Genomic DNA, 27295 nt, shown 5'->3' with positions numbered 1-27295 from the left:
TTCCGCGTACTGTTGAGATAAGGACGCTCTGGCTAAAGGTACATCAGATAATGTCATCGGTGGCCAAATCGGTGTCCTGTTGTCTCATGAGGGACTCCAGGGCTGGGCAAGACCAGGCAGGACACTCCCACTGGCTCCTCAGTTGAAGCAACTCTGGAGAGGGACAGGCCACTAGAAAACTCACTTGCACTGGTTTCCTGCTGACCATGAGTGAGTTGCCCTTTCTGAGTCCAGAAGGAGCCGGAGGGCCTCACGTCAACAGAAGTTCTCAGAGCTCCCTGGAGGAGGGATCTGTTACTGGCTCAGAGGCTCGGCACAGTCTGAGCGTCCTCCATGTCTCCTTCAGCGTCAGGTAAGGGTGCCCCACAGTAGAAAACTGGGCTTTCCCACCCTCTCTGCCGCCTTTTCCCACCGAGTGGGTGGGTGGGCCGGGCGGGGGGGGGGGCCTTTGGGCTTCCTGTTTAACAGATCAGGGTGGAAGGAGGCAAAGCTGCCCGTGGGCAGTGAGTGCCAGTGAGTAGCTCCTCCCCTGGCCATTTGCTTTGCCCCAAGTTCTGTCATTCACACCCCACTCTTTGGCTTGTCCACCGATACCCTGCATAGATGGAGAGGGTTTGGAAAGTGGGGGTGCTGGGGGGCACAAGGTGGAACGAAGCCTGCTGAAGGAATGCAGGGTTCACCTCAAGAATAAACAACATGCAGGTTACTATCCTGCAGGCAGCCAGCCAGAGAGACTCAGTATTCAGAGCAGCTATTGAGAGGCACGTTCCTTGGGTGGTGGCCAATCGGTAGTCACTACACCTCCGAGGACTGGAGAGCGGGGCATAGAGGCTGAAATAAAGTCGCCAAACTGTCCGGGAGCAACTGGGATGTCGGGATGGGCTAGAGTTGGGTTTGGGGTTGGGAAGCAAGGGCCTGGCCCCTTCCAGGACCCTACACTGCTCTTGCCCTTGTGGGATTTTCTTTAAAGCAACCGTGTCGGGCCCTGGTGGAACGTCAGATCCTTCCAGCAGCGATGGGAGAGGCAAATTCTCAAAGATGTCTCCTTGTACATGGAGAGTGGACAGATAATGTGCATCTTAGGCAGCTCAGGTAAGCAACTGGAGGGCTTCTGCACTTCCAAGGAAGACTCTGGTGAGGCTTCGGCTTCACTAGAAGGCCATGCACTCGGCCCTGAAATGAAATCTAATGACATGTCTGTGAATGGGACCTGGTACCAAAGTGGAGCGTTGAGAAAAGTCCCTGGGAAGAGTGGGAAGTCTCGCCCAACAAGTAAGTGGTTTGTTTGCTTGTTTGATTGATTGTTGGTGGTGCAGGGGATAAAATCCAGAGCCTTGGGCATGCTAAGTAAGTCAGTCCTCTACCACCCAGCCCCAACCTCAGCTCTATTTTCTTTTTCTTTTTCTTAGGATTTATTTATTTGTTATGTCTAGTGTTCTGTCTGCATGTATGACTGCAAGCCAGAAGAGGGCGCCAGATCGCATTACAGATGGTTGTGAGCCACCGTGTGGCTGCTGGGAATTGAACTCGGGACCTCTGGAAGAACAGCCAGTGCTCTTAACCTCTGAGCCATCTCTCCAGCGCTCCCCCTCACTCGCTCCCCCCACCCCCCCACCTCCCGTTCTATTTTTCAATTGGTATTTCCACTTCTGGAAAGTTCTTGTGAAGGTGTTCGGCAGGTGGAATTTAACTCATATTCTTGATCCCCCTGGCCTTTTTCATCATGATAGTCGTCAGACACACAATTGAGACCAGAGAATACTAAGAAAGAGTTCATGTTAGCATCAAGTCTTATCAGTACACCATGTTTTTGTTTGTTTGTTTGTTTTGAGCCTTGCCCCTAAGGAGTCGAGCATTCCAGACTGGGGTCCCCTGTGTGTCCTCCCCATGCTCTTCTCTTCTTTCCAAGGGAAGAGTTGAATATTTGAATGTGACTTCTATGATTGTTTTTGTGTTCTGGCATTAACAAGTCATTCTCCTCGGAGGGGTTTCCTCTCCTGTCCCTGCAAAGCCGATAGCTGTAACTCCTCAGATTTCCAGCCGCTGGGGAGGGGGTACACTGGCCCAGAAGAGGGGCTCTGCATGGCATTCCTGCAAGGCATATGCAGTGTTCACAACAAGCGTTTCAACTGCATATGTAAATTTAAAGATTCTGACTTATTAGATTCATAAAACCCTCTTGATTGAGCGGCTGCTTGCAAATTGTTGGCATTTAATCCACTGTCCATTCACCTTGCTCTTTTCTAGAAATAGGCCATGGTGAGAGTCTTTGGTGAGAGTCAGGTATGGCACTGTTTGGATATAGCTGAGTGTGTCTCCCAAAGCTCTGCGACACAAGCTTGTCCCCCATTGTGGAAATGATGAGAGCCCTGGTGGGTAGGCCAGGGGGTGTAACATGCACAAATGCACACACACACACACACACACACACACACACACACACACACACACACATTTTTACAATTCACCCAGCCTCAGGTGTCCAGTCTCAGACATTTTCCTATAGTAATACAGAAAGGATTATGATGTCTAGCCTCAGACTGAATCCATGAGCACAGCTGTATGGTAATGGATTAAGATTAAATGAAATAACACGGAGAGGATTAAGTGAAAAGGAATTCCCTGGCTATCTTAGTCTAATTGGGTTACTGTAAGAAAATATCATACACTGGGTGACTTATGAGCAAGAGGCTGACATCCAAGGGCCTGACAGATCTGACACGTGGTGAGGGCTGTGGTATTAGGTGTTTGTCACTGTGGGTGGAACATCTGGAAGAAATGATTTAAAGAAGGAGAGATTTATTTGGTTGATGTTTCTGAGGGTTTGGTCCATCACGGTGAGAGTTATAGTAGAACAGCTTATCTCATGATGGACAGGAAGCAGAGAGAAGAGACAGGAAAGGACCAGGACAAGATCGACCTCCGGTGGCCTACTTCTCCCAGCTAGTTGCCACCTTCTAAAGTTTCCAGAACCTTCCTAAAAGGCACCGCCAACTGGGGATATAAGAGGCATTTTGTATTCAAGCCACAACGTCTGGCTTCTTCATAAGTAGTTATTTTCTGCCTCTATTCACATAATGGAAGGGTTGTGGGATCTCTCCTGAGTCTTTTATATTTTAATTAACTAATTAGTTAAATATTTTGCGTGTGTCTGTGCACGTGCATGTGTTTGTAAAGACCCAACCTTGTGTGTCTTCTATCTTGTGTATGTGTTTAATTTATGGTTAGATTCTTGGTTTTGTTTTTTGTGTTGTTGAGACAGGGTCTCACTATGTGGTCCTGGCTAGCCTGGGACTTGCTCCGTCAACCAGGCTGCTCTCAAACTCACAAAGATCTGCCTGCCTCTGCCCTGGGAGTGCTGGGATTGAAGTTATGTGCTACCATGCCTGGCTTCCCATGTTGTCTTCTGAGACAAGGTCTTTTGCCTTTACCTGGAACTTACTGGTGCATCGAGGCTGACTGGCAAAACCCAGGGATCCTCACACGGCAGGATGAGCATGCCTCACCATGCTGGCTCTGTTTACACTCAAGTCTTCCTGCTTGAAGTGTGTGCGGTTTTCCAGCTGACCCATCTCCCTGACCCTCAACCTCTTTTCTAAGCACACTGACCCCAGTCAGCTTCCAATACACTTCCTAACACCACTTCAGTCACCTGGAGGCTTGTGTGTGCGCGCGACTAAGGCTCTATCCCCGGAGTGGCATTCTTCTCTGCTGCGTAGTCAGTCTGACGTTGTTTAGAGACAGCTGGAGAGAAGAGAGGGATGCAGGAGAACCCCGAGGGTCTCCGTGTGAGGCTGAGAAGCCTCACCCTTGATAGTGTGAACACCTGCAGTGACAGAGAGAAAGGACAGGCCGAGGTAGCAAATGCCACTGAGGGCCAGGCACCGCCCAAGAGGTCTTCAAGGCTCTGGTTGGAGACACCACTCGGGAAGCAGAGGGATCGTGTCTGGGAAGTCAGGACATAATCCCACTGGCTCATGTGGGTCACTCCTCCTCCTCCTCCTCCTCCTCCTCCTCCTCCTCCTCCTCTTCCTTCTCCTCCTTTCCCCCTCCTCCTCTCCTTCCTCCTCCCCCCCTTCTCCTCCCGTGAGTGTATAGAACAGGAGGTTGAACCAAGTGCTCTACCACTGAGCCATTTCCCTAGCCCACGGTTCATTTTTTTTCCTTTTAATACAAGAAGATGGTTTTACTCCTACCCTTTAGTTTCAGACAGTTTACAAATACCTGACTGTGATAATTAGGCTTTGCCACTATCGAAGCAGTTGAGTTAACACCCATAAATACAGGTGGGGGATCCGACAACCGATGTTTCCCCTCACGAACTATTCTTTGAATGTCACAGAAAAAAACAACTGCAAGCAGACTACACAACACGTGTGGGCAGAACGGCAGCAGAGTGTGTCTCATGAACACTGAGGTGTGATAAACAGCATGTTATCAGCATTGACAGGATTTACCTTAAAATGATGACGTCAGAAAGCATGTTCCTTTTAAAGGATATGACCATTCTCCTTTCTCGCCCACTCTACCTGAACATGTGTGCTAATGCCAAGTTTGGCCAGACATGGTTTAGGACAGATGATGACTGCCATAGGAACTTATCTTAGGACCCCTCGTGGTAAAAGCAGCTTCCACAAGGCTCTTGAATAGAAAACCTTGTATCTGGTCCTGTGTGGGCTCCTCCAGCCTGACAGAATGCCCTGGCTCTCTCAGGTAGTTGAGAACGTCCGCCTGTGTTCTTGTTAGTCTGTTCAGTAGCCTTGGGTAGGAAAGGCTAGAAAAAGGCTGTCCTGTCTCCAGGGAATCTGGGACCCAGGCTAATTTGTGTGTGATGTGACCTTGGGAAAAGAAAACAGAGGAGACAGGAGAAACCTGTTCCTCTGTTACCTCAAGTACCAGGCCAGAACCCTGCAGGGATGTTCTTGGTAGCAGCTGGCTAGCTATGGCCAAGGCTCATGGTGCAGGCTGAGGCCAATTTGCTTCCCCCAAAGGCCTCTAAGCCAGTGCCCTTCAAACACTCATGGGAACTTGTTGAAAAGCAGAGTCACATTCATTAGGTCTGAGAGTCTACATTCCGGGTCTCAGACCACCACAGGTCAGAAGCCTCCAGCAATGTCATCTGGATTCAGGTAGCACTGGACAGTCCTAAGGGATCACAAAAAGAAATTTAGGTACCAGGGGCCAAATGCTTCCAACAGTGCTCCCTGGCTTTCCTATTCTGTGCCTGTATTTTTCTTTTTCTTCTTCTTCTTCCTCCTCCTCCTCCTCCTCTTCTTGTTCTTCTTTGGTTTTTTGACACACATTTTCTCCGTGTAGCCCTGGCTGTCCTGGAATTCACTCTGTAGACCAGGCTGGCCTTGAACTCACAGAGATCCACCTGCCTCTGCCTCCCAAATGCTGGGATTAAAGGCGTGCATCACCACCACTAGACAATTTTTTTTTTGAACCTGTATTTTTCTTACCCCGATTTTTTCACTGCATTTACTTATTATGCATGTGTGTATATGTATGGGCAAATGCATGCCATGGCATGTATGTGGAAGTCAGAGGACAACTTTTGGTGATTCGTTCTTTCCTTCCACGGTGTACCTCTGGGACTGAACTCAGGTCCTCGGGCTTGGCTGCAAGTGCCTTTACTGGCTGAGCCATCTTGTATAAAGAGCAAATACCGAACGTCTTCAGACCTGGATTCCAGCCCTACCAAGGGCAAGACTTTCTTGTCACCAAATCCAGAAGACATTTCTGCGTGGTGTTTGGCCTCTGTGGCTTGTCCCTCTTCACTCAGGGGACAAACGGGATTTGTTCAGACCTGGGGATTTTCACCCAGGGTTGCCATAAAGAGGTGCAGTCAGGGTTCCATTGAAGCATAAAGGGTCTGGAGAAGTGTCCCCATTCTCATGCGGAGACTCCTCCAGAGCCTTCTCTTGTCCCCCCCCAGGCTCGGGGAAAACCACGCTGCTGGACGCCATCTCCGGGAGGCTGCGGCGCACAGGGACCCTGGGAGGGGAGGTGTTTGTGAACGGCCGCCGGCTGCGCAGGGACCAGTTCCAAGACTGCTTCTCCTACGTCCTGCAGGTGGGTGCGTCCCCGGCCTGACCCACCCCGGCCCCCGCCCCCGCCCCCGGGGCTCCGACGACCTTGATGTCCCCTTTCCTGCAGAGCGACGTCTTTCTGAGCAGTCTCACGGTGCGCGAGACGCTGCGCTACACGGCGATGCTGGCCCTCCGCCGTAGCTCTCCGGACTTCTACAACAAGAAGGTAAGGAAAACTAAAGGCCACTTCCCAGGGGTCAAGGCCCTGGGCCTCAGAAGTCCCTCCCCCTGCCACCTCCTGGCCCGTCCCTTTTCATCTTGGCTTATTCTGCTCCACCTCCTTAGTGGCAGCTACAGGAGCTGTTGGAACACCTGAAATGTGACCAGTCCAACCTAAATCTGGTTTGGTATGATGCTCCTGGTCCTGTGGCTTCAGGGGATCGCACTCAGGTGGACAGGCGTGGTAGCAATGCCCTTACCCACGGAGCCATCTAATCTTGAAGGAGCCTCATGAAACGTAGACTTAAGTTTCCTCCATGAAGAAACATGATGGAGAGTCATCACCCTTGCTAGGTTCCAGGATGTGTGTTAAATGTACCCAGTTTGGAAGTAGCTGTAAACAAACCCACCTTAGCCTTAGTTGGCGATATTGCTTGGTTCTGTCTGGACTGGGACGCCCCCCGCCACCCCCTCTCCCAGCCCCAACTCTCTTGAGAATAAAGACGGGTAGGGCTGCAAAAGGCCCAGCTTCCTGGGAGGTGGGCTTTGTTACCAATGCCCTGGAGAGAGAGCAGGCTGCTTTCATTTGAGAATCCTGGACAACTCTGGGAGGCGATTTTTAACTCAAGAGGAACCCAGCCCTCACAGAGCGACCCCTCATCTGTCTTTTCCTGTGAGGCCATTACATGGGTTCTGTTTCTCTAGGTAATTCCCTGGTCTCGCCTCTGGCTGGCGTTCAGCAGCCTTGTTCAAATACAATATCTCACTTCTGTCCGATATTGGCGGCGGCGGGGGTGGGGGTGGAGGGGTGGGGGGTGGGGGCTTTATCTTCATCTTGATATTGATACATCCACACCTTCTAACCCCATCTCATACTTTCTGAAGGACTCTGCAGTCTGAAAAAGACACCTGTATTCTCCTGAGAGATAGGTGTGCAAAAACATGTTCACAGGGCTTGGTGGTCCTAACCAGCGACAGAGGAGGAAACAAGCCCCCCCCACACACACCTGTGGCTCACAGACCCCCTGCAGCTCGCCCTCTCTGTTTGCCTTAGTTTTTTTTTTTTATTTATCTATTTATTTTACATCCGGGGGCACAGCCTCTCCCCCCATCCTCCCAGGCCCTCTCCCCCACCCCCACCTCCCTCTCCCAAATCCCCTCCTCTTTTGTCTCTATTCATGAAAGGGCAGATCCCCTTTTGCTTTAGTATTTTTTAAAATCTAAATCCCACACACCGTGTTTTTAAGAAGGGAGCTGGAGAGATGGCTCTGTGGCTCAGTGGTTAAGAGCACTGGCTGTTCTTCCAGAGGACCGGGGTTCCATTCATAGCACCCACATGTCAAGCAAAGCTTAGTTCTAGAACCCTTCAATCTGATTCCAAGAGGAGATTTTTTTTTTTTTCCAGACCGGATCATACTAACTTCCTGATACATCTCTGCTTCTATTCCCCCATTTGCATCTTCTGTAGGCCTCCATTTACGCTGGTGGCTACCTCCTGTCCTCTGGACCTCCTCTCCAATGTCATCCCCTCTTCTCCTGCACTACTGTGGTTATTTTTTCAAAGCAATGTGCTGGTTTCTGTTTTTTCTTTCTTTTTTTCATTTTGAAAGGGGTGCGATCTCATTAGAGGCGACTGGGAACAAATTCTCTGCTCTATTGTATCCTCTCTGCTTTCCCCAGGCTTCCTGCAGACTCAGGGATCAAGGAAGGGGAAGCGAGGAAGTAGAGACTTTTCCAAAGGTCTCTGGGGGCTGCAATAAGCCGAGGAAGGGGAGAGGAAGAAAGGCCAGTCTTCTTAGAAAGTCAATAAGGATTGTTTTTAAATGTTATTGGTGTGGAAAGTTGAGATTAAGGAGAAAGGGGCTACAAGGAGCCGCGGGGTGTAAGCGGAGTGAAGAGAGTCGGTTAGGGAATTAGAAGCATGGAAGCGGAGCTGTGGATTACATGGTACGTACCCTTTGAAGTTTCTCGAAGAGATTTGAGTAAAGATCGGAATGGCTTTTAATTACTTTTGGAAGCTGGATTATACTCCTTTGATGTAAAGCCACACCACGATTGGTCACTTGAACCTCCAGGACTTACTAGGGTTACCAAGGAGAGACAGGGCCACTTCAAACCAAATTGGATTTTTTTTTAAAGCACAGAAAATATTTATGATAATAAAATTCAAAACCCAAACACTTAACATAATCTATATCATAATTATGCCTTTGGGATGTTTTTCTGCTGCAAGAATAAACATATTGTCGCTCCTGGAACTTTAAACATTTATTTAAATCTGACCTATGCATTATACATCACACCAAGTGGATTTTACTGGAATGGACTTTTCTCCCCAAAGGTATAAGTCGGAGAGTGGCCCTTGCACTCTAGGGAAGTGTTATCTTTCCTGGGTCATCACCTGCCCATAAACTGAAGTATCAGCCATAGTTACAGGTGGCAGCCCTGGAGTTTATGTCTCTTATAGGTAGAGGCGGTCATGGAAGAGCTGAGTCTGAGCCACGTGGCAGACCGAATGATTGGCAACCATAATTTTGGGGGAATTTCCAGTGGTGAGCGGCGCCGAGTCTCCATTGCAGCCCAGCTCCTTCAGGACCCTAGTAAGTGGGACCCAGACCCACTCCCAGATGCTCTCAGGGTGTCTTCCATGTGCTTGAAGGGCCTCCGTATCTTTTAGGTGTTTGGGGCCCTTTCTTCACAGTCCCCAATGAGAAATGGTTCACATAGGATTGAAATCTCTGAGGTTTCCCAAACCAGAGACCCCAGTTTTGGGAAATGCTATGTAGTTCATTTCCTGATGAGCGCCTCTCATTTGGGGAGACAGTCCTCCACGTATCACAGTTCAGCCTTATGGTGAAGTGAAGCAGACACACACTCAACGAGACTTTGAATTTTGCTCTTTTCTCAGACTAATGAGAAAGGGTAGCACCTTCTCTCATGATGCTCGGGCTGCAGCAGTGAGCCATACTCCTGGTTGGCTTTGCGGCGTAACAACTGGCCCTACAGTGTGTTGTTACCAAGCTGTGGTGCTCAGTAGGTTAGGTGTATTACACGCATCTTCGACTTAGACCATGTTTTCACTTACCCATGGGGTTACTGGGTCACTATGACAAGGACCATTTGCACTGACCATCTCCTAAGAGTATCTCGTTTGTGTATCTGTGTGCCAGAACCCTCCATGACTATGAGGTCTGTCCTGTCCACCCTAACTTATGAGGGCCACTCCATTATGCCCTGTAGGGAAGGCTAGTAACTTCTATGACTAGAAGTGTTTATGAGTTGGCACAGTGTATATGCCATGGAGAAGGCACTACAAAGTGGGTAGCCAGTCCCCTGCTGTAGCACGAATCTTAAAAGGTCTTATTAATAAAAACAAACCCAAGGCCAGTTATTGGGGTGAAGGCTGGAAGATCAGAGAAGCATAACAAGCCACAGCCACCTCACCTCGCCAATTCCTCAGCTGATCCTGTTTCCTTAGAATGGAAGCATCTGAGTCCTCATCCAAATAGATCTCAGCTGAACTGCTGCTCAAAAGCCTAAAAGCTTAACCAGGCTCTAGTTCCTTGTCCTCACGCCTTAAATACCTTTCTACTTCCTGCCATCACTTCCTGGGATTAAAGGCTCTTGTTACCACACCTGGCTGTTTCCAGTATGGCTTTGAACTCACAGAGATCCAGAGGGATCTCTGCCTCTGGAATGCTAGGATTAAAGGTGTGAGTGCCACCATTTTCTGGCCTCTGTATCTAGTGGCTGTTCTGCTCTCTGATCCCAGATAAGTTTATTAGAGTGCACAATATTTTGGGGAACACAATATCACCACACCCTGCCTCCTTTTACCTGGTTTGGTCATTCTCCCAACTTGACAAACCTCATCACCTCATCATATATGATGAGAGAGAGCATTTTGTACCTCGACTCTTTCTGCACCCCGTGGTACAACAAGCCTGCCTCTTCTAACGGCGCTTGGTCACGGGATGCTAAGAAGTCCTTGTCACTTTGGGGGAGATATAAGCTACGGTTAAACTTCTAGAGAACACAGCCAGTGCCTGCCCATCCATGCGCCCCCGCCCCCCCGCCCCATCTCAGACTTGGTTTCATTCTTTCGCTGTGCCAACACCCCATTAGTACTGGAACGTGCCCCGATAGAAAGCAAGGTTGGGCTAGGCAACTGTTAGCTCCTCTGCTTAGCCTCCCCAAAGGCTGCCTGCTAGCCCTGTTCTCTGCGGGTGCCCCCCGCATGGAGCCCAAGTAGTCCAGAGTACAAACAGGCCTGATCTGGTCACTCTCCTGTCTCCAGGTGTGCGCCAGAGCTGAGAGCTGGGCCCTCCCAGGTCAGGTTCTATCTCCTGAAAGCCAGTTTCCATGCGGCTGCTTCTCGCCACGCAGTTTGGATGGGGTGCGACAGGCCCGAGGAAGGACTGGTCAGAATGCTGAGTGTTAAGCACAGAGCATGCTGGGCAGTGGTTCAGACGTCTGACCCTTCTTTGCCGGCAGAGGTCATGATGTTCGATGAGCCAACCACAGGACTGGACTGCATGACTGCCAATCAGATCGTCATCCTCCTGGCAGAGCTGGCTCGCAGGGACCGCATCGTGATCGTCACCATCCACCAGCCTCGCTCTGAGCTCTTCCACGTAAGGGGATGTCGTTTCTTGTACTACTCAACTCAAGAGAAGGGTGTGGTGTCTTGAACCAGGAAAGGCAGGGCAGGGTAAGGAGCACACACCAGTGATTGAAAGGGCCGGGGGGGCCCGATTTACTCAGTACCTAATACATGCCAAGTCTCTTCTGCACACTAGGTCATTCGGTCCACAATCGTTTAGTCCACAAGGCAGTCCTGGGGCCGGGCATCCACATATACACTCGACAGAAGAAGAAAAAGAGTCTAACTTAGAAAGGACTCAAAATGGAGCCAATATCACACAGTTGACAAAACGCTGTCGATGGCAGCTTGGAGGAGATGGCTCAGTTGGTAATACAGTGCTTGCTGTATGAGTTTGGATTTCTCATGCCCATGAATGCTGGGCACAGAGGCACATGCCTGTGATTCCAGTGTTAGGGAGGCAGAGACAGGAAAATCGCTGGGGCTGGCTGGCCAGTCCAGCGTAATCCATGAGTGCCAGGTTCAGTGAGAGTCGCTGTCTCAAACGTAAGGTGGAGAGCAATTGAGGGAGACAGACACACACACACACACACACACACATGCACACGCACACGCACACGCACACGCACACGCACATGCACACGCACACGCACACACAGACCCTGCAATGTGGCATCATGGCCCACTTAGCCACCGGAGCTCCATTTTGTCACAAAATCACAGGTTTTATCCACAAAAGAAACTTCATTTGATCCCCCAGTATCCTTTTAGTTATCCATTATTATTATTATTATTATTATTATTATTAATTACTATATGAGGATCTAGTACTTCAAACACAACCAACACACACATCTCGGGTTGCTCAACATCATTTCTCAGTGGTTTTCTCTGCCCAAATGTGATGCTGGGGCCCAATGCCATACAGCAATACCCATCATGCACAGAGGTAACCCAGGCAGGGAAGCAGAGGTGTGTCCTCCCTTGTCTCCAGTGGACCCCCCAACCACCCCCCCCCCACAAACACTGATGCATGGTCGAGGTAAGAGAGGACTAACTGGCTGCTTGGAAATGCATTTCCCATAAGAACATGGCCACCTGAGCACTCACTGACACCGTCTGTTGTCCAAACAGCATTTCGACAAAATTGCCATCCTGACTTACGGAGAGCTGGTGTTCTGCGGCTCGCCAGAGGAAATGCTTGATTTCTTCAATAAGTGTGGTTACCCTTGTCCTGAACATTCTAACCCCTTCGACTTCTACAGTAAGTGTTTCTGTGGCTGGTTTTTTTTTTTTTTTTTGGTTTTGTTTTTTTAGTTGCCCCATCACGGCTGTTTAAAAATCTCTTTTAGGATTTTATTATTTATGTATTTCTGTGTGCGCGCATGTGCTATGGTCTACATGTGGCAGTCAGAGGACAGCCCGAAGAAGTCAGTTCTCTCCTTCCACCATGTGGGTTCTAGGGATCAAAGTCAGGTCATTAGGCTTGGTGGCAATCGCCTTCACCTGTTGAACCCTCTCGCCAGCCCAGAATCTTATTTATCTTTGATTTCTGTGATATCCGCTCGTCTAGGTTTTTGTTTTTTTCTTTTTGTTCATTTTGATGTTCTTTTATTTTTCAAGGAGTAAATTTGGCCGGTCAATTAACTTGCCCCAGTGACTTACTAGAGAATAAAATGGGGCTTCTCTCTCAGACTCTGTCAGAGCCGAGTTTCTGAATTCTCCCGGGCAGTTGTTATGGGATTCTCGGGGCCTCTCTGGGTAGCTGTAGACATTCTAATGCAGTGGATGGTCGTTCTCTGCTGGGACAGGGTCAGAGCAACTGGTGAGTCAGGTATTTCCTGGTCCATCCCGTGAGTGCGTGCGCGCGCGCCTGTGGGGAGAGTGTATGTGTGTGTGTGTGTGTGTGTGTGTGTGTGTGTGTGTGTGTGTGTGTGTATTTAGGAACACATGAGTCATATCTTTTGGGAAAAACTTTCAGTGGACTTGACATCAGTGGATACCCAGAGCAGAGAGCGAGAAATAGAAACCTACAAGCGAGTCCAGATGCTCGAATCTGCCTTCAAAAAATCGGCAATCTGTCACAAAATCCTGGAGAATATTGAAAGAACGAAACACCTGAAAACCTTACCCATGATTCCTTTCAAAACGAAAGATCCTCCCGGAATGTTCTGTAAGCTGGGGGTCCTCTTGAGGTAAGAGCTTTGGAAACACAGCCAAGGCCCACTTTAGGTCTCTACAGACATTTACCAATAATGAAATAAAAGGGATTAAAGCCAGCTCGTTTGGTTTTCAGGAGAGTGACGAGAAACCTAATGAGGAACAAGCAGGCGGTGATTATGCGTCTCGTTCAGAATCTGATCATGGGTCTGTTCCTCATTTTCTACCTTCTCCGGGTCCAGAACAACGTACTAAAGGGTGCTATCCAGGACCGAGTGGGTCTGCTGTATCAGCTCGTGGGTGCCACCCCGTACACCGGCATGCTCAATGCTGTGAATCTGTGTAAGTGCCTATATGTGGGCAGTACATTTCTGCCCCCACCGAATCTACCAGCTGCTACCTTCCAAAAGCTCTCCGTTTTATTATTTTTACAGAGAAGAAAGTAAAGTGTGGCGTCTTTGCTACCACACTGTCCCCAGGGAGTGTGTAGAATTTTGAGGCGGGGGGGGGGGGGGGGATGTATTGTTCCATGATTGTGGAGTCTGCCTGGCTGCCTTCTTGATTCAGCCCCGATAGACCCCAAGTTCGGCTTGGGTAGCCTTTCCTCCCTCCGTGGTGTGGGGACTGACTTATTCCGGAACATGCCTTCCATGCCAGTTCCCATGCTGAGAGCTGTCAGTGACCGGGAAAGTCAGGATGGCCTGTACCAGAAGTGGCAGATGCTGCTGGCCTACGTACTGCATGCGCTCCCCTTCAGCATCATCGCCACGGTGCTTTTCAGCAGTGTGTGTTACTGGTAAGGTGGGGTTCAGGGGCACCGAGTTCACCTGGGCCAGGCTCCCCGTGGAGGGCTGATGGGACACATGGAAAGACAGCAAGAGGGCGAACCACTCCATTCCATGTCTGGTGCAATGACCCTGCCTTTCAGGGCAGGTATTTTATTACCAATGACCCCACGGAGGGCTGCATGGGACCCAAGAGCAGGCCAGCAAGACGATGCCAGGGAACAGCAGGCCTCGTGCTCTGAGGGTCTGGGCTAGAGAAGAGTGTTCACAAGGAGCTGGGACCCAGGGGCAGGACCCAGGTGGCCTTTCGAGGCTGCAGCAGCCCCACCAACCTGAAGTTCTGCCGATGGACCAGGACATCGCAGTTTGGTGGGTTGACAGCACTTAGGAAGCAGAGCGGTGGCCACAGGAGGAAGGATTGGGAACATCACTTCTGTGAGTTTCATTTCTTAGAACTTTAGCAAGAACTCAAAACGTGCAGGGTTAAGACACCCGCTGTGTTGTCATGAGTAGGCAGATGGTCCCCACCTGTCTCTGCCATGTCTCTTCTCCATGTGGCTCTGCCCCAGGAAGACATGGAGGACATGAGTCGGCCTGTCCTGACTCCGTTAGTGTCAAGGCACTCAGCTGTGCCAAGAGAGAGCCTGCAGTTCTTGAGACACTGTTCCTCTTCACTGATTGGATCCCTCTGCAGATGCCCCTAATTGCCACCGCCACAATGCCATGACATACAATATGAATTGTTTTTATAAACTACATGCAAAATAACCAAGGGCATGTTGGTATAAGCTCCAGAATGAAGGGTTGCAGGTCTCTTGGGAGACATTTTTACTCACAGAGTTAAGGCTGCTTGTCTTCCGTCACCATGAGGGTGGACTTCCAACAGAGGACCACGGCAGGAACCACATAGCCTTTCTTGCCAGCCCTGATAGCACCCCCTCTTCTCTGAGCTTGGAAACAATGTGGGGTAATCTGACTGGTGCTACAAGCACAGGCCTAGCTCACCCAGGACAATGGATTCAGAGTAAAATGTTCCCTTCATGTCCTGGGAGCAAATTTTTAAAATGGGATTATTTTTTGAGTAAAACAAGGTTGAGTGCAAATTGAAGGCTTTGTTTATTTGGACTCTTTCTACTCAACATGGCCATGGACTGATGATGGCCAGTTTATTTCCCATGCAGAATCCCAGTCTCGGCCCTACTGAATTAGGTCCTGCATTTAACAAGATCCTCACGTTAAGTCACATAGCTCTTTGAAGCAAAGACTTTGATTTTAATTTAGACACTGACTGTGAGAAAGAGCTGGTTCAACCAGACTTGAGAAGACTGGGTGTGGTTTTAAACCAGATGGAGCCCAGGCATGCACATCATGACTATTTTTCAGACATAGAAGTGGAGAATCATTTCTAGCAGCGTGAAGCTGTTGGCCACGTAGAAAATGTCTCCATCGAGTTACAGAAAGAGCAGTGGATGGCCACTGTGTCAGGCACAGTACTGGGTGCTACAGGAGAGTCACTGAACAGTAAACTCAAGGGTCCTGCCCTGGAACTAGAGATTCTGAAATCTAGATACCTCAGACATTCTAGAGGGCTGTGATAGCTCTTTCCCAGCATGCCCCACTTGAACTCATTCAATGGTGGAGTATGATTGGAACCAACACCAGGTCGCTATGCTAATCCCGCACAAAGAATCTGCTTAGCAGAAATATTGACATGCTTGAGGGCTCCAGACCCCACTGCAATATGGCCTGCCTTTCCAAAACTCTTAAGTTTCCACATTCAAAAAATACATCTGCCTAATGCATTTCAGATGAGGGATTGTGCATAGGAACGAATCTGGGGCAACTTTAATTCAAGGAAGTATATGATTAGTTCCTGAACCTCGCTCACTCTCTGTCTTACACTCAATAGTACTCTAAATGTTCTGTGTTCAAGGGTGGGCAGAGAGTCTGGGGGAGAGGAAGTTTGGAGGTGTCTGTAGAAAGACTGAATAAGCCATGGTTTAATGAGAGGAAGGAGCAGGGCCACCAGCAGACAAGGGCACAGGTTCCGAAGCAAACTCATAGGGGTCTTTGCAATGGAAGCATTTGGTGTGCTGTGGTCACGTGATGAAGGGTTAGGGAGCAGAGCACAAGTTGAGAATGAAAACCTTGGGGTCCGGTCAGGGAGGCGCCGACCACTCAGTTGAGTGTCTCTGGTAACGGGACATAAGAGAGGACATTGCAAGAGACAGGGGCTCCCTTGGGTTGGGTCTGGAGAGTCCAGAATCTCTTTACTAACAGACTGGACTTCAGATGGAGAGGGCAGATGGCCCAGGGAGGCTCCATGTCTGCAAAGGTCCAGGAACCAAGAGCACGGGCAACAGAAGGGGGTGCTGTCAGGCTGGGGTGTGCCAGAGCACTTGCCTGGCATGCTCAGAGCCCTGGGGTCAATCCCCAGGACCACAAAACTTGTGTCTGTCTGTGTGTGTGTGTGTGTGTGTGTATGTGTGTGTGTGTGTGTGTGTGTGATAAGCCTGTTCAGTACCAGTGCAGATTGAAGGAGGTAAGACATGACATGAGGAGGTCATTGCCACCTTCCAGAAAAGAGCTTCAGGAGTGTAGAGGGGTGTACTCTACTTTACAGGGGAACAGGGCATGAGCTGGATGGAGCAGTGAGGATCTGAGCTGGTGGAGAATAGTATGAAAAGGGACATTGGCTTGATCTGTGTATGTCTTTCCTCGTGGATGTCTTACATCAAACTGTTCTCGCTGGTGATTGTGTGTCTTAAACTCTCAGTAGGCTTGGGGGCCCGATAGTCCATTTGGAGAGCAAGGAAAAGAAATCAGCATGTCTCATCCCATGACTGTTGGGCTTAAAGAGTGGTTGTCTTAGTATGTGGTAAGGAAAACCATCAAAAACGATTCGAGGACTTGGAATGTAGCTCTGTGATAGAAGGCTTTACGGGAGGTGAGTTCTCTTCCTGAGAATGGAGACGAGAATAAAATTGGGGAAGTGGGAGAGGAAGTAACTTAAAGTCGAGGTTGATGACAGCCATGATGAGACCATGATGAGAGGAGACTGGACCCCAAGATGTAATGAGAAGACCTTACGGGATCCCTGTAGGCAGAAGTTTTCTCCGGTCCTGCCTGGCCCTCAGTCCTGCAGCCGCTGGGACCCAAGTAAACATACAGAGGCTTACATTATTTACAAACTGTATGAATATGGCCTATGGCAGGCCTCTTGCTAACTAGCTCTTATAGCTTAAATTAACCCATTTCTATTAACCTATGTTTTGCCACGTGTTCCGTGGCTTGCCGGTCTGCTGGCATGTTGTTCCTTGGGTGTCTCCCCTGTCTCTGCCTTTCTTCTCCTCTCTCTGTCTTGGATTTCCTGCCTGCCTCTAAGCTGCCTTGCCATAGGCCAAAACAGCGTTATTTATAGCCAATGGGAGCAACACATATTCACATCATACAGAAAGACATCCCTCAGCACTTCCCCTTTTCTAACTAATCAAAAAGGAAGGGTTTGATTTTAACATAGTAAAAATTACATATAATAGAACAGCTATCAAACAGGAATTACAGTTCCAGATCCCAAAGCCAGCTACGTCACAGCAGCAATAAAGCCAAGTGGGTCCAATTGGTACAGCAATATGCTGTGTTTACTTCCGGTCCCTGGAGTGAGCAGGGCTCCTGGAAGGAGACGGTGCAGAAATGGGCCAGGATCTGAGTCAGAGAGGGCTGGGGACATGGGGCAGCAGGCTGTACTTCCAAACTACAGTCTGAATTTTTGGAACTGGAAGATTCTGAGAACTCCCAATGTAAGACACAGCAAGTGACTGATTTAGGAGGGAGAGCAGCTTTCTGTGGATGGCTTATCAGGATAGTTAAAAGACTGAGGGAAAAGATTAGAGTGGAAAAGATGATCCTTACCCTCACACTATAAAACTGCCAAAGGTGACTGACTGTTTTCAAAGCCCCAAGGCTATGGGTTGAGAAGAAAATTAACATAATTAAAACACATGGTGATTTGGGCAAGAGGAAAGGACAGCCTTCAGGACTGGCTGGGAGGGCGTAGCTGAAACATGGGGGTTTCTTTTCCTTGCTCAACAAACGGACCGATGGACCCCCGAGTCTAATGAGAGTTTAAGGCATGCGATCACTGGCGAGAACAATTTGCTGACAGACATATACAAGGAAAATGCACAGATACAGGTGAGCTTGTTACAAGGCCAAGAAGGTGAAGTCAAGGCTCTTAGACTAAAAGACACTGGGGGAGGGAGTGGAAAGGCAATGCATAGGGACAAATTAGCCAGCCATTTCATGCTGGCAATAATCCTAAGGATAGGGATGAGGTTCTGAGCAGCGTGGTGGGGGAGCCCTCAGCATTAAGTTCGAAATGGCAGGAAGAACACAGCTATTTATGAAGAGACCCAGAGAGTTTAACAGCCCTACATCTGCCAGCCCGTGTGACTGTTGTCGAAGCAATTTAATATTTTGCCACGAGAGCTGAAGAAGTTATAACAGGCAATGCCCACTGAGCTGAAGTCGATGGTAGTAAGTGGGCTCAAACGTCAGCTTTGTCCCGAGGAGGGTTGACAAAGGGGCCCCGGGGCTCGCCCTGCTAATTCCCCCTCCCACTAGCCAGCAAGGAGTTATTCACAGGAGGCAAGTGTCGTCTTTTTCTGAAATGACAGCGCTTGGAGAGAAACCTGAAGACTTGTGTTTTTCTAGGACTCTGGGCTTGTATCCCGAGGCGGCCCGATTCGGGTACTTCTCCGCTGCTCTCTTGGCCCCCCACTTAATTGGAGAATTTCTCACTCTGGTGTTGCTCGGGATGGTCCAAAACCCCAACATTGTCAACAGTATTGTCGCTCTGCTGAGCATTTCTGGACTGCTCGTTGGATCTGGATTTATCAGGTAAGAGGAAATGATTAAAAAGATGTAGTCTGGCATGATTCGTGGTCAAGGATCACCAAATAATGACGGCCATAAACACCCAGAGAGCCGAGTGGCACTGGTTGAAGTGATCACCTTGTGGTCTGGGCTGTTTCTATTGCTCGCCAACCATGATTGCCTTAGACCTTGAACTGTTCACTGTCTGTTAGTATGATGTCTTTTTATTGGACATCAGGACACAACAAGGTAAGCACATTGTTGATGTGACTCATATGTAGCAAGCTAGGAAAACAAGAGAAGGAACCAACCTAGATTCTCCAAGAACACTCGCAGCCCAATTTACAGCCAGTGTGCATGTGAGCTCCTCTCTAGCTGGTACAAGTGAGGCTTCATTGCAGCTCTCAAGTCTCATTTTAAAACATCTTTATTTTTATATTATGCATACGTGTGAGGGCCTGAATGTATGTATGTGCACCGTGTATGTGTTGGGACCTACAGAGGCCGGAGGAGGGCATCGGACCCCCTGAAACGGGAGTTACAGATGGTTGTGAGCCACCATGTGGACGGTGGGAACTGAGTCCAGGTCCTCTGCAAGAGCAGCCAGTGTTCCTAACTGCTAAGTCATCTCTTTAGAACCCCCTACTCTGGTAAAGGGGGATGGGGCTCGCCCTGTTCATCCCACCCTCCCACTAGCTTGCAAAGATTTAGTCACAGGGAACAAGTACGGTACTCCGGAATTAAAATCAGTTAGATAAGGAAAGAGCCAATAGTATAAAGTACTATTCCAAAAAAAAAAAAAAAAAAATTAGTGGACGTGTGCCAAATGCTAACAGTCTCTCTGGGTGATATTTAATTCCTCATCACATTTTATTTTATAATTTTTCTTTTATATATCATTTTGTAACCAAGAACATACACTCATGCAACACACATACTTTTTAAAATTAGTAGCAAAAGGGGTTAAAAATGTAAAGAGCGAAATCTCTCCAGGCAACATTACATGTGGGACCCAGTAAGTAAATTACAACCCTAAGGGAATGTGATGGCTGTGTGAGGTGGCTCCGTGGGAAAAGACATACTCTGCAAGCATGAAGACCTGAGTTTGGGTTCCCCACACCCACATAAAAGCCAGGCATGGCCCGGAGCCCCAGCACCTAGGGTAGGGTATGCAGAGACAGGAGGATTGCTGGAACCAGCCTACCCCCCAAACCACAGCCTTCAGGTTCAGTGGGAGACCCTGTCTTACAGGAACAGAATGGGGAGAGGCAGAGATGAACACATGGCATCCTCCTATGGCCTCCCCATGTGTGCTCAGGGGCACACACATGAGCACGCACATACATGTACACACATGCACACAGCCCCCACATACGACAAAATCAAGGAGGAAACATCGAAAAAGTGAGCATCTATTTAAATGTAATTCCATTTATGTGAGAGTTGGAGTAATTTGTTTTCAAGTAAGAAAGTTAGGCTTGGATTTGGCTGAGGACCACCCCCTAGGAGGATGCTCACAGTGCACATGCTTCCTGGAGACGGCTGACCCTGGACCAGAAGCTTCTTCTGTTGCGTAGCTGCAGTCTGACTGTGAACAAGTCACTTTTTTTTTCTATCAAAACTGGTTTCCTCATGTATGAAATCTTGAGATAAGAAGCTACCTCTTCAGGCTAGATGAGACAACCAGCCTGAGAGCATGCTATGAGCTGACCATCCTAGACTATATAAAGGCGAGCTACCGCATTTCCATCCATTAAAGGACAACCTTTCTACTACACTCCATGTGTCTTTGCTGATGAAGTGGTTGGTAACATCTCTGAAAACTGTGCAAGTCAGCCCAAAGGTTCAGAATCAGGCCAACGAGGTAGACCCAGGGTGGGCCACGTCTCCTCTTTCATGTATTCAGATCTTTAGAACGCTAGCCAGTCTGGCACGATTTCACACCCTTGGGTTTTAGGGGAAAGGGGATGATCATTCTTAAAAGGGATGCCATGGCCATCATTGGCAAACACTCTCATGTTCTTGGCCACAGAGCAACACATGTCAATAAACAGTTCCTCCCTCTTGAAAGCAGTCCAGGATTTCTGTGGCAGGATCTTGTTCTTCCTTTGTGCCTTTCACTCTGTCCCCCGTCACCTGTCCAGAGCCTGCCTTCTGGCCCCGGGGCTGAAGATGCTCTCTCTGAAGCACCCCCCCACACACACACACACAAGGCCCATTAAGGGCCATCTTGCATTGCGTCCTCTCTATATATTTGAGACTGCCAGTAGAGAGCGGCAGCATGCCCCATTTATCACTAGTCTTTCTCAGTGGCCAGCCCATGACCTAGAGCCAAGCAAGTTTGCAAAAATCATTTGTTGGATTTGTTGGATAAATGGATGACCTTCCTTGGGCAGCCACACAGGGCTCAGGCACTGGCTGTGTTGGTCTCCTTCCTGATAAATGTAAGAGATGAGGGCACACTCTTCTGACCTCAAAGCGCCAGCACGCAGAAGGGCAGCCATCCCCCTGTGGCCACTACCTTGTTCAGGTCTTTGCCACCTCATACTTGAACTTTTATCGTGGCCTGCTCTTCCTGTTTTACTGGTCTCCCCTTATTCTGGTCCATTCTACTTGTCAGTGCTACATTAATTTCCTTAAAACGCTATTTCAACTTGATCGTTTCCATGGTTACTCAAGGTCAACTCATCTCAAGACCCTGAAACTACTGTTGGCTATGTTGTTCCAAGCTCATCTCCCTCTGCTCCCACTTGCCATTCTCCGTTCTAGCTTGGAGAAGTATCCAGCCCCAGCAGCGGGGCCAGCTGGCCTGTGCTTAGGCCATTTCTGCCTCCGTAAGTGGCCTTTCTCCTCCATGAGTTTTTCCCATGTCCCTACCTACCCTCTCCAGTCCACAGTCTCTGATCTTGGAAAACTTTCAGTAACTAAAGTCATGGGGCTCAGGGGCCACCTGGGAATAGGTGAGACAATAAATATTAATTGTAAGGGTATCGTGGGCGTGTGGTATTGGTTGTTTACACACTCTTGGTACCAACAGTTCACTTCTACGTATTTTGTGGAATTGAGGATACATATTCTATGTCCCTAACTATGGTATGAGTTCTTTAGGAATAGCATACTTTAAAAAAAAAAATCCCCAAAGAAGCTAGAATTAGAATCTTATACAGAGAAATTATATTTACTTTATGTGTACGAATGTTTTGCTTGTATGTATGTCTGTGTACCTGCGGGGGCCAGAAGAGGGTGTCTGATCCTCTGGAACTGGCGTTACAGATGGCTATGATCACCATGCAGGTGTGGAATCGAACCCAGGTCCTCTGCAAGAGCAACACGTGCTCTAAATGATTGAGCCATCTCTCTCTCGTCCCATAAGATGTTTTTACTGATGGAAACCATATCGTGCTCCGAGAGGCAATCAATATTGGCAGGGAGTTTCTCCTGAGACAGACCAGAGAGGAGCATGTTTTTCTCAAGAATAAAGAAAGGGACAAAAGGGAAAAACAAGAACAAAATCCTCCAAACACCAAACAAAAACAAACAAACAAACAACCCCATCAAACTCAAACCCCAAACAACAAAAAAACCCCAAACCAAAACCCAAGGAATAACTTCTGCTTGCAGCCTCCAACTTTCCTCCTCATATGCTAGCCTGGTCCTCACGTCACCCTGAGGACCTCCCGATCTCTGCTTAGTCAGACGTCACAGTCGTCACCCAATATAGTGTATGATTTCTTGCACGTTTATATAAGTAATGTTGAGGGAGAGAGAGAGAGAGAGAGAGAGAGAGAGAGAGAGAGAGAGAGAGAGAGAGAGAGAGAGAGAGAGAGAGAGATTGAGAACCAGCCAATGGTCATGAGAGTCTCTTAAGTTTCTACTGAAATGGGCTGCCAGGTTAGAAATGATGAAGCTCCACACTTACTGACATGCAGGGATGGCTGAGACTTATTTGGGAGAATAAAGGTCAAGAGTGTGAGAAGCCTGGTTCCACACAGTGAGAGTTTCATAAACACACACACATTTTCTACCATATCACCAAAATGTCAACAGTCGTTTCTGGGCGGTGCTATATATTTACCGTTTTCATTGTTAACTGAAGACTTCATAGTAAGCATCATTTTATAACAGAGATGGAAGATTATATTTAGACTAGAAAACATAGACTGTTTTTTTTTCATGTAATATACTATTTACTAGAACCTATTAACTTTTCTTTCTCTTTTTTTCTTTTTCTTAAGAAACATAGAAGAAATGCCTATTCCTTTTAAAATCTTGAGTTATTTTACATTCCAAAAATACTGTTGTGAGATTCTTGTAGTCAATGAGTTCTATGGGCTGAATTTCACTTGTGGTAAGTATTCCATTTTACAATATTATTTTTACATGTTGTTCTAAGTAAGCAATTTCTTAGGGAAATGTATTTTTGGATGAAATGCTATGAGAGAGGGGGAGAGGGAGAGAGGGGGAGAGGGAGAGAGAGAGAGAGAGCCAGAAGATGACCTTGGATTTTCTTGGGTTTTGCCCTTTGAAGTTGCCCACTTTGTTGTTTGAAACTGCGTCTCTCACTGGGACTCGGACTCTCTGATTAGGCTGGGCTGGCTTCAGGAAGCATCAGCGACACAGGCCTCTCCAGTGCTGGGGTTATAAGTGTGTATCACCATGCCCCGTCTTTTATGTGGGCGACTCGAACTCAGGTCTTCTTGCTTCTGTGGCAGTCACTTTACTGAATAGGCCATCTCGCCAAACTCTTAGAAATGTATTTTCATAATAAAAATTTCAAGCCTTGATTTGAATAAAGTCCACCATTTTCTCTGATTTTTTAATGGAAAATAGTCACTGGTCAAGTCAGTCTCCTGTCAATAGTCGACAGCTTGAGGCCACTTGATATTCTTACAAGTGACAGGTCTATGTAATTGCTAGTATATTCTAGATAGTTCCTAGATCACTGAATAAACCAAAGCAAGCAAACATGGCCTCTTGTTCCCCCAAATGTGTATAGAATACAGATGGGTAAACCCATTTTTTTTTCCATCACAGGCAATTTATTTTGTTCTATTCATTCACAGTTAATACGGAAAATACTTGGAAACATTTCCATATAATGTTTGACACAGAAATCATCAAATAGAAGTATACAATGTTGACAGGAGACAGTACATTTATAATTTATAACTCCAAATGTATTTATAAATTAGAAATGGAAAGATCTACAAATGAAATTATGAAGGTTCACCAAAGTCATTTAATCTGTCAGTTTCTCCTTCATTTTTATATCTTAATAATATTCTATTATATGAATAAGCCACATTTTATTTCTCTCCAGTATTTGATAGCTATTTGAGTTGTTTTAACTTTTTTACTATTAGCAACACACTGCTGTAAACCTTCATTTACATGTTTCATAGGTGCACATTTTCAGTAGTTTGAGGATATATTCCTAAGGGGAGAATTGTTGAGTAACAGAGTAACAATGTTTTGCATTTGACCAACCACCAAACTGTTTTGCCAAAGTGGCACACCATTTTACAATCTCACCAAATCCTTGTTTTTAAGGCTCTGATTTTTGTACAAAAGCATTCAATCATTCTGTCAGACCAAACCAGGAAAAGTAAGCTATAGTTCAGAGCTGTTCTATTCCATTTACTATGCAAAGCCATTCTTGGTGTTTGCAACTCTCAGCCCTTTTGAGTATTCTTGCAGTGTTCACTTTTTCCTCCACCACTTTTTTTTTCTTCTTTTTTTCTGGTTTATTTCTATCTATTACAAATGTATAAAAATCCTCCATCAACGCTGCTGATAGCAGCAGAACCTTGAGAAATATACCTTTGGTTTGCCTCAGAAAAGGAACACATATTGCACTATAAAGTTTATAAAATTGGCGCAAAACATTGTGAAAATGTTACAATACCAGTTTTAAGAGTTCAGTGACTAATGGGGAGCCGATGGGATACATGCAGAACTGTGAAAGCGATCTCACTTAGCCAGCTGTACGCATAGACTGTAAATCTACATTCAGATCATTTCTGAACTAAGACTATCATTTCAGTTTATCTGTTGAGGTCAACCAGGAAACCCTAGAATATACCTTGATTTTTGCAAAAAACAAAATAGGGGGAGGGGTTTCTTCAGCATTTCAGTCCACGAGTAACAGTATCCTAACAGGCAAAGAGTTCTCTCACTGTCATCATAGAATGAACTGCTGCTGGAGGTCAACTTGGGCTTTAATTTGCATTAGCACTTACATGCATAGTAGTCCCAAGTTGTTGACCTCATGACTTTAAAAAATAACTCTAAAAAAGTAAAATGGCCCTTCTTGGAAGACTAGAGAAAGACATCCAGCCACAGTTGTAAAAAGTCTCATCAAAACAATATACCCTTTTATGAATTATGCCTCAATTTAAAAAAAAAAAGTAGCCCCAAATAAGAAGCAGCTCTGAAAAAGAAAATATAACTTAAGATATTTGAAAAAAACAAGGTGAATACAGGTTCAAAAATAATTAAGATACATTTTCCTAAGGCTACCTAGAATTAGGCTTTAAAGAATTCTACCATTTTAAGTTTACCACTAGTTACTAGATACCTATTTACAAACAAGATGTTCACTTTTTTTGTTCCTTTATCAAGAGAAAAATCTACCTTCAGACTATGAGGGTGGTGATGGGGAGAGACTAGAAAACAAGATTCAAACAATCCCATGCAAATATCACATTTTTCAAATGGAAGAACTCCAAACTGCACTAGAAGTTCCAATCACTAAGACACTTTCCATTGAAATGATTTAAATACAAATACATGACACCAAGGTTTAGGCCTAATATAGGCCTGACAACCAAGTCCTTGTTTTCTGGAAGAAAGGCCTCAAAAGTCCCACTTTCTAACAACTAGTTTTAATGTTTATGAGCATATTTTACCTACATTACCTTTTTAGGATGTTGAGAAAGATGCATCACAAGCACAGGCTGGAGGCTGGGGGCTAGATGGTTTTGAGGAAGAGGTCTTGGTGGACTCTTTCATAGAGCAAAGGGAAGCAATGCCTTCTGGGAAATGAGCTAAGTTTTAATCTAGTCTTTAAGATTATAAGTCAAAAACAAAAATATTAAGGAAAGGAAAGCCTAATTGATCTTTAAACCCATTTATTTTTAAGACGCAGGTCAACCTCCAAGCCAGGGCAGTGGGAACACAAGGGCCCCCAGCCACTGGAAATCCCAGTGTATGGCGGAGAGTAGTGGTTAAATGTTTTCAGATGACAATGTCAGTAACTTTTAGGGTATTTGATGGCACTCGACAACCAGGAATAGCGGAATGTATCTATTCTCAAAATACAAATACTTTTCCATCTTTAAACCAAGCCAGGACCCCCAGACTCACTCTTGCTCCATCTCACTGTTAATTCCAGGTTCTCCAGAATGTCACGTGGCTTTCATTTAAGAAGGCTACTTAGCGTGCTGACCGCTTTCTGAACATCAGGGAAATATTTGTGATTAAATAACCTGAAATGCATCAGAGCTGACACTGTCAATCTTTCCCTTGGCAGGTAGCTCCAATACCTCTATGCCATATAACCCAATGTGTTCCATGACCAAAGGAATCCAGTTCATCGAGAGAACCTGCCCAGGGGCTACGTCCAGATTCACAGCAAACTTTCTGATCTTATACGCATTCATCCCAGTGCTTGTCACCCTAGGGATACTGGTTTTTAAAGTCCGGGACTACCTTATTAGCAGATAGTTACAATACCAGCCAGGAAAGAGTTCAATGCGCAGGTGTACCTGCCATGGACAACAGAGGAGTGTCGTCTTTTTTTTTTTGGTTTTTTCGAGACAGGGTTTCTCTGTGTAGCTTTGCGACTTTTCTGGATCTCACTCTGTAGACCAGGCTGGCCTTGAACTCACAGAGATCCGCCTGCCTCTGCCTCCTGAGTGCTGGGATTAAAGGCATGCGCCACCACCGCCCAGCGAGTGTTGTCTTCTAACCATTATGATTCCACTTGTGACCCTTGCACCCATCCAGGCCTCCAAGTGCAATGGAAACTGTGCACAGTCCTTTGCTGGTCCAGCTTGTGGGAAGACGTGGTACTTGGAAAGTGTGACTGAACTTGTCCAAGGATGTAAATAATAATAATAATAGTAATAATAATAATAATTCATAAACCTATGGGAGATTAGTTTGACTGTTTTTTTTCTAGACACAGAAAAATAAGCCTGTTTTAAAAATCATGTTTACATTTGATAAAGAATTTGATAAAACCAAAGCGTGTGTGATTACTGACCGAGAGCAATACAGGAAAACGTTCTGGGTTTGCCGGAGAAAAGCCTTCTACAGAGGGGCTAAGGAACTCCCGCTGCCGTCTGAAAGTCACACGTACATGTGCTTGTCCACATGATGGGCTGGTCACCTGATCACATCAGGCAGCTGCTGGACAGATGTTGGTGAACACCCCTGATACCCAGCAAAGACAGCTCAGGAAGATGCCACGTATCAGAGAGACCTCTGAGGGATATGTTTGCTGTTTTTCATTTCTAGCATCGTTTACCTTTTAAAATTCAGTGTTATCGGACAGGATGTGACTGAGAAATGAGCTACGTCAGTCTGGAGAATCGCTGCTATGCAGTGTCCATAAATGA

General features: G+C 47.0%; 1 protein-coding gene across 1 annotated transcript; it reads left to right on the top strand.

Moving 5' to 3' along the window:
• The first annotated feature begins 106 nt into the window (after positions 1–106).
• Positions 107–26825, top strand: Abcg5 (ATP binding cassette subfamily G member 5). Its single transcript, XM_006986516.4, has 13 exons — positions 107–352; positions 971–1092; positions 5939–6075; positions 6160–6258; positions 8719–8851; positions 10746–10885; positions 11989–12118; positions 12836–13049; positions 13151–13356; positions 13672–13810; positions 18513–18698; positions 22910–23022; positions 26206–26825. The coding sequence occupies exons 1-13, from the start codon at positions 207–209 to the stop codon at positions 26397–26399; spliced, it is 1959 nt and encodes a 652-aa protein (XP_006986578.1). The 5' UTR covers positions 107–206; the 3' UTR covers positions 26400–26825.
• Positions 26826–27295: the final 470 nt, after the last annotated feature.

The sequence above is a fragment of the Peromyscus maniculatus genome, chromosome 22 (genome assembly GCF_049852395.1).
Source record: "Peromyscus maniculatus bairdii isolate BWxNUB_F1_BW_parent chromosome 22, HU_Pman_BW_mat_3.1, whole genome shotgun sequence".
Lineage (NCBI taxonomy): Eukaryota > Metazoa > Chordata > Mammalia > Rodentia > Cricetidae > Peromyscus > Peromyscus maniculatus.
This window is presented reverse-complemented; position numbering and strand designations above follow the sequence as displayed.